This window comes from Oncorhynchus gorbuscha, linkage group LG26, assembly GCF_021184085.1.
Source record: "Oncorhynchus gorbuscha isolate QuinsamMale2020 ecotype Even-year linkage group LG26, OgorEven_v1.0, whole genome shotgun sequence".
NCBI classification, from domain to species: domain Eukaryota; kingdom Metazoa; phylum Chordata; class Actinopteri; order Salmoniformes; family Salmonidae; genus Oncorhynchus; species Oncorhynchus gorbuscha.
The window spans coordinates 40,579,023-40,586,923 of NC_060198.1; the positions used below are offsets into that span (position 1 = coordinate 40,579,023).

General features: G+C 44.7%; 1 protein-coding gene across 1 annotated transcript in view; it reads right to left on the bottom strand.

Annotated features, from left to right (window-relative positions):
- Window positions 1-437: 437 nt before the first annotated feature.
- Window positions 438-7,901, bottom strand: part of LOC124015425 — a 14,159-nt gene continuing 6,695 nt past the window's right edge. Inside the window, exons 8-10 of the mRNA XM_046330600.1 lie at window positions 7,120-7,286; window positions 5,580-6,860; window positions 438-1,211 (exon numbers count right to left, since the gene is read on the bottom strand). Coding sequence (XP_046186556.1) covers window positions 1,015-1,211; window positions 5,580-6,860; window positions 7,120-7,286 — 1,645 coding nt within the window. The 3' untranslated portion in view covers window positions 438-1,014. The remainder of the gene's footprint in view (window positions 1,212-5,579; window positions 6,861-7,119; window positions 7,287-7,901) is intronic.

Consider the following 7,901-nt stretch of genomic DNA (forward strand, 5'->3'; position numbering starts at 1 on the left):
GCAGAAAACATTGCAGTCAGTCTCCCACCCACCCGGTCTCCCTCCCTCGCATACTGTGGGTGCTCTGGACAGCGGCTGCAGAGCTGCAGTACATATCATGCACGCCACCCCTCAGTGGAGTTGTCCTGGAATTTACAGGCCTGGAAGTCATTCTACAGTACACACACTGTTGATGCACTGTGCATTTCTTAATGCACCATTGACTGCTAATCTTCACTCAAATTGGCAAGGCAGTGCACAAATATACCATGTACAGAAAAGCATGGTACCTAAAATTCCTCCACACTCCCACACACACTTGCAAGTCTATGTACTTAGAGAAACAGAGAGCAGATCCAATAAAACTGTACATTTTAGAGCTCGTAGACAGTACTTAAACCGACTGGAATCAAAGCCCTACTGCCCAAAATCACAGAAACATGATAGAGACACACTTGTTTTAAAACTTAAAAACACATTTTTATGTCAAAGTAATCATGTTGTAGAATGTGCAAACAGTTTGTGTAGGCCTATCTTCCTGACATGTCAACTTCAGAGAACAACCCATTCAACTATGTTACAGTACAATAAGAAGGCCTCCACATACTACTAACTAGAGGGTTCAATGTGCCCACCTTGAGGCTAACCTCTGCTATGACAGACTATGAAAGGACGTCATGCCAGAAAAGCATTATGGAGATCTATTCACTACATATTATCCTCTTGCAAATCACTGGACACATAAGATGGTTGTATTCACAAAATAAATAGAAGTAAAACTGTTAAGCATAAGCATTACTCGATCCACACAGATGTCAATAAAACCTCTGAGACATTCATATCATAACAGTATCCAAGAGAGGGATTAGAACAAACACCAGTAACCATTAAACAAACATAATGATAGGTAGACTGTGTAAATTCCTGTATAAAAAAAACATCAGGGCAGAGATATGCTCCTCATGAACAATTCTGTACAATAATGTTGATATATTACAAGCTGCATCAAAGTCAGATGAGAAGAACAGGTATAAATCAGTCTGTATACTGGAGGTCCAGATCCACTAGCCCATCAGTAACCACTAGCCTCAGTCTTTTGGGCTTACGGTCTGAGACCGGGGTACTCAAGGAGTGGGATGATGTGGGAGCATGGTGGGATGTTGGTGGGTGGTCTATGGGCTGGCACTGCGGTTGTGTGTCCCTCTTGCAGTGGTCATCCTGGCCTTTAAGCCCTGAAAAGCCCCCCACAGAGAAAGATGGTGAGTGTGAGAGTTGGGGTCCACATGGCTCCAGAACCAGCCTCCCCTGGGTGCCCGAAGGCTCCATGAGGCAGCGGTACGTATAGTTGGTGGGCGGTGACCCTGGGTAATCTCCCAGGCCCATGGTGACTGAGTGGTCACCAGTAAAGTTGACCACATAAGGTGGACCTTGGTGACCATAAGAGTAGGAGAAGGAGGAGGAGGGGGGCTGCTGTTTGTTTGCTGGTGTCTGTGATCCAGAGGGAGAGCTGTGTGCTACTTGGGGGCTATTGTGCTGAGACATAGAGGGAGAGAGCGAGGTGGAAAAGGTCAAGTCTGAGGAATCGTAACACAGTTTGTCAGGTGACGCCGATGTGGCATAGGAAGAGTGAGGGTTCTGGGAGTGCACAGCACCACAGGGCTTGTCCTGATTCAAACGTTTGCCATGAGAACCATAACTCTGAGGTGCTTGGCTGGGGAAAAAGAAAGGCCTTGGGAGAGTGGAGAAGTTTTTGCTGCCAAAGCTGGTTTCAGTGTATTGAGGTTTGTCAGAGGGAGGCTTCTCCAAAGCTGTCGTTGTACTTTTACTGGATGTCTGGAAATAATCTGGATGGACTTTGTCATTGGGAAGATTTGACTTGATGGGGTAGTTTGATGCATTGAGACGAACTGGATCTTTTCCTGAAATGATGCTATAACTGGGCATGCTACCTTTATGGCCGCCAGTGCTAAAACCTGAACATTTGTTACTCTGGTGGACCTTGTCAGTGTCACTGTACCTAGATTTGGCAATATGAGGTTTGGCCGCAATTTTAGGGTTGCCAGCGACAATATTAACTTTAGAAGGGGCACTATTCAAATTCTGACTTGGTTTCCCTCCTTGAAACTTAAGCACACTCTGGATCACACTGGAGCTTTTGTCATACGTGTTGCGAAAAGCATCTCCTACATTAGGATTTAATTGTGAGCTAAACTTGTTAGAAACAACTTGAGGTGAATGGACAGACTTGACCGAGTAATTCTGGGGCCCAGTTTTGAAGGAACTTGGCACTGGCTGAGAGGTGGAAAATGATTGAGATTTGTTGGAAGAGCTCATCAGGTGGAAGGGACCCGGAGTTTTGACTTGAGGCTGGACCTTAGAAAAGTTGGAATGAGCAGAACTAGTCTTAGTACCATTGGTGCTCTGATGGTGAACATTGACTGGGGTATTGTGGGAATGGGAACCAATGGATGGAGTATTTGTATTAAACATGAATGATTCTTTCTGAGAGTAGTGGGTTTTGGCTGCTGAAGATAAGGCCTGTGTCTTAGAATCTTCTTTTGACAATTTCATCCCAGGATTTTTCATCAAAAAACGATCCATGAAAGTCCCCTCAGCGCTGCTCAGGGGTGTAAAACAAAAATTTGCATTGAGCTGTCCTCGGTCTTTGGAAGTATCCTTAACTCCACAATCCAAAGGGAGAGACTCATTTTTGGAGCACACAAGACCATTAAGAAATTGCTGATCCTCTGCATTGAAGATACTTCCTGGGCTTGGAGGGCCAAGGTATGGGGTTTCTGGATTCCAAGCATCCGAGGGGCTATGAGAGAGGGGACTACTAAAGGGCCCGCTGGGTGGATCCATTGGACAGAGGTCTATTGGAGAGGTTTGGAGGATGTTCTGTGGATGATAGAACCCTTCAAGATTGAGACACTGGAAGTCGAGGAGATCTTCACAGCAATTAGCAAAGCTGGATTCTGTGGAAAGCATCCTTTCTGGAAAACTGAACGGTGGAGACTGAGACTGGGATGGAATCTTTGAGGTGGAAGCAGTGTAATCAGAAGGTATGTTTTTTTCTAAGGATTGTGACTGACATAACCCTTCTGAGAGTTTAGAAAGACTATTGTCTATCTGTAGCAGGTTATGACTAAGACAAGAAGTTCCCATCTCTCCAGTTGCAACCTTACGAGCATTCTCGGTTTTCTGCCTTTCTTTCCGTCCCCTTCCCCTTCCCCTTCCTCCCCTATTAGTGATTTTTGGCATGGCCCTATCATTCATTGTTTCAGGAGCGTAGGCCATCACATCAGAACCCACAGGTTGGGGTGAGTTAAGGGTCAAGGGTGAGAGAGATAAAGTGAGGGGGGGAGGTTCTTTTTTCAGAAGAACAGCAGAGGAATCTTTTAAAGTGTTGCACTTGATTGCACTGTTGAGTTTCTGGCAGGTGGGAGGTTGAGAAGGGCACTCTTCTTTTGGCTTAACGCATGTCATTTCCTTCTCTTTTTCAGACGCTGCTTCAATCTGCTCCAACACCTGGCTGTCCACCTCCCATACACCCTGTATTTTTCTCCGCAGTTTGATCCGTGGTAAGGGTTGGTCTTCATCCTTTACTTTGTGTTCATGCAGTGCCCCACTGTCAACCAAAGTACTCTCTACTCCAATACAAGTATCCTTCACTTGTTCTCTGTCTTCAGCCAAGGATGGAATATCTTTCTCTTTTTCACAGATTCTAACAGGACTTGGTGTGACTTGATAGTCACATTGCAGTCCCCCCACTCCGACAGACATACCCTCACTAGAAATTGTATGGCTCTTTTCTCCTGGCAGTTGCTTTACTCCATAAATAACCTCGTCTAGCACCTCATTTATCTCTACCTCGCTGAGCTCCCCCTGTTCCTTTTTTTTCTCTTTCGAATCTACAGCTACAACCTCACTCTGCCTGTTCATCAAAATGGGACCTCTATCTTTCAAACGCCCCAATCTGTCTTGTCTAACTTTACGTCTCTTCCAAAATCGTACATCATGAGTCTCCTTCCCATCTGCCTGGGCACCCTTCTCCATTTCTAAATTTAAGATTGACACAGAATCTAAAATGGCCCTATAAGGCTCCAATTGTTGTGATTCAATAGACTTTTCTGCTTCAATAATCAAATCCTCTCCTCCTGCAGGTCTGTCCAACTCCCACACTTTGCCCCTCTTTCTCTTAAAACGAATTTTGAAGTTGAGGCTCTGCCCTTTCCCGTTCTCTTCCTTGCATGTTTGTGAGGTGAGTGAATTCAGTAACTCAGTATGTGATTCTGGCTTCTTCTCTCCTTCATTTACATGTTCTTTTTTAGAATCCAGTGAGATTTCACCATGTCCTGCTTTGCGTTTGTCCTCATCAGATTCATTCTCCGGTACCTCTGAATGTCGGGTCCCTCTTTTATACTTTCCTGCACTCCTCCGTGGCCGGTCTTGTTCCAGTTGATTGACTCTGGGACGCAGCATTCTGGGCGTTGCATTTTGTTTTGCTGTCCTCTTGAAGGTCTGTGTCCGAGATTGGACCCCAAACTCTGAAACGGTAGACTTAGGGTCACTACTAGACCGCAACCCACCTCTACCACTGTCCTCCAACATTTTGATAGCTTTGGTTTCTCTTCCTGAACACAGAGTAAGATTCTGCCTCAGCTCTGTGGAGGGTTTGAGGTCCTTGGAGGATGGCTCTGACACAGGAGAGTTGATGCTCTGTTCAGAGTCAGTCTCCACCGAATTACGGAACATCCGTTTCTTCAGAGGAATGTTGGCCTGGGTGTGTGTCTGAAGATATTCTGAAGAAGGAGGGGGAGACTTGGAAAGCCTATCTTTCGCTGGGATTAAATCATCATTACTTTGTGGAGAGTGAATATGCAAGTCTTGACCTGGACCCTCAAGTTTCATCTTATTAGCCCTTCCTTTCCCCCGTTTGGAAGTTATCCCACTTTGTGTTGTTGCATGAGGCAAACTATTTGTCTGTGCATCAGATAATATTTGTTCCCTAACCTCTTTCCCTCCATCCTTATTTGCCTCTCTGCCATCTTCCATTTGCTTGTGATTGGAGGAAATTAGATATTTCTTTGCTGTGTTCCCACTTCCTGAGCCCCCAGCCTTCTGATCCCACTCTTTTCTTAGAATATCAGAAAGCAGAACCCTCACCTGTTTGATGACAACACCCTTCTTGTCCATAGTTATACTACTCCCCATTTCAGACACCCTCTCATTCTTACCTCCATCCTTTCTGACAATGCTGTCACAACTTTTGCTATTTTGTCCTCCTGCTTTTCCATTACTCTGTTCTGCTCCATCATTTCGCCCTCTAAGCACCCTCTTATCACAGACAACAACTTGAGATTGTACACTTTTACTATTTAGTTTTGCCCCTCTATCAATGTCTTTTATACTCCCCCTATGCCCCTTCCCAGCCACACTAACCTCCCCCCCCCCACCAGCAGCATCTATTTCAATGACCTTCTCACCTGCACCTTTCTCACCATGTAATAAATCGACCTTCACCACTGCAGTCTGTTCCCTTCCTACATCACCTTTGTTAATCTTAGCCTTGAAATACATTTCCCTCACCCCTTTCTTACCTTCAGCGTCTAACAACTCCCTGCCTGCTTCCTCCATGGACTTCTGCTGGGACCTGGACACTCTGGTGTCTGCCTCTCCTCCCTGTGTAGCTGATCTAGCCATCTGTTCTGCTTGCACTGGTACGCTGCTCTCTCTTCTCACAATGCCCTTTCCCTCCAATCCTGGACAGGCCCTTTCTTCTGCTACACTTCCCGGCACAGACACTCTTATCAAGCTAACTGTGACTTGCTTCAGTCCTGACATTACCGGAACATGGTCAAGTGAGGGGGAAGAGAGGGAAATGGTGCTAGGGGTGGTAGTGACAAGGGGAGTACTAATGGGTTTCTGGTGATTCCCAGGCTTCTTGGCTTTGTCCAAAGCACTTTGGCAAACTTCAACTCTTTTACCAGAGGGTTTGCTCGCCACAAGTGTCCCATCAGTCCCCGATTCTCCAATGGTTTTGATTTCCACTTTCAGATCCACTGGTTTCTGATCTGCATCCTGAGCCTTGCTGCCTTTGGGCCCGCCTCCACCAGTGTATGTTCTGTTGCTGATGTATGCCACATCATTGTTGTTGCTGCTGGTGTTATTTTCGATGGTTATGCAATTGGTTCCATTAATATCTTTGATAACATTGTGCGTGGCATCTTTTCCACTACAGCTATCCATGTGTTTCTGAGGACTTGCGCTGTTGCTTTTTCTGCAAATGGGTTTGGTGAGTTCAATGCGCTTGCAAATGATTTTGTTGTTCTTCTTGGCTCTGGAAACAGACTGGCGTGTGTGACAGTTTCTGATCATGCTCCTTGTTCTGGAAGAGATCCTTGTCTGGACAGATACTTTTTCCACCACTCGAAGGGGCTTTCCACCTAGTATCTGTCCACAAGCTGCTGATCCAGCATTCTGTTGAGAAGACAAGGAAGGGTGAAGAGTGAAAGGCTTCAGGTTTAACTCACAAGTATTGCTGCTCTTCTCTATTTTGTCATTCTCTTTGGTTGTACAGCAGAGAGCAGCTTGTTCCTTCCTCCACTTGTCTTTTGTCTCCACATGTTCAAGCTGGTGCAGTAAGGCCCTCTCTTTGCTGGTGGGGTCCTTGCAGCTCAACAAGAAGTTGAACGTGTGGCGCCGTACTCGGACCCGAAGGTCCCTCAACACCACCTCTGATAGGGATGGCATTATCAGCTGTTGCTGCTTCATTCCTGATATCCTCCTTTGCCCCTCCTGTTTCAACCTTTTGGTCTTCCTGCTCATCATCAGAGCATTTCTCTTCATCTGCTGGGTAAATGAATTCCTTGAAGGGATAGCTGAGACAGGAAGACAAAGAACTAAGAAATTCAGGCAAAACCAATAGCATTGCAAATAAATGCATACTGCACCTGACATTACATTCTAGTTGCATACTGTCACTAACTGTCTTATCTGCAATACATTTAGCAATAGACAGTTTATTGCTCAATGACCAATACGTAGTACCACTTGTATCTTCATAGAATGAGAATTTCAGGCATTGTTAAAAGACATGAACCCCATTAGCTTAACGTTTGAAACGAAAGACAAACTTACCTGAATTTGAAAATGTAAATGTAGGGCGAAATGTAGGAGGACAGGGTGCTTTCCCTCTGTTAAGACGAAGGTCTGTGTCTCTGAGGCGGTACTTCTGTCCAGACAGGTCATTAAAGTCATCACAACCAGGCTGCCTCTCTCTGTGTCGGAAGTGACCCTCTCCTTTTCTAAATAATAAAGAAATAGTATAATATTACACGTCATTATTTAGTACCAGTCAAAAGTTGACACACATTCAAGGGTTTTTCTTTATTTTTTACTATTTTCTACATTGTAGAATAATAGTGGAGACATCAAAACTATGAAATAACACATATGGAATCATATAGTAAGCCAAAAAAAGTGTTAAATAAAAATATATTTTATATTTCAGATTCTTCAAATAGCCACTCTTTGCCTTGATGACATGGCATTCTCTCAACCAGCTTCATGAGGTAGTCACCTGGAATGCATTTCAATGAACAGGTGTGCCTTGTTAAAAGTTCATTTGTAGAATTTCCTTTCCTTCTTAAGGCATTTGAGCCAATCAGTTCTGTTGTGACAAGGTAGGGGTAGTATACAGAAGATAGCCTTATTTGGGAAAAGACCAAATCCATATTATTGCAAGAACAGCTCAAATAAGCAAAGAGAAACAACAGTCCATCATTACTTTAGGACATGAAGGTCAGTCAATGCGGAGGATGTATGAAACTGGCTCTCATGAGGACCGCCACAGGAATGGAAGACCCAGAGTTACCTCTGCTGCAGAGGATAAGTTTATTAGAGTTACCAGCCTCAGATTG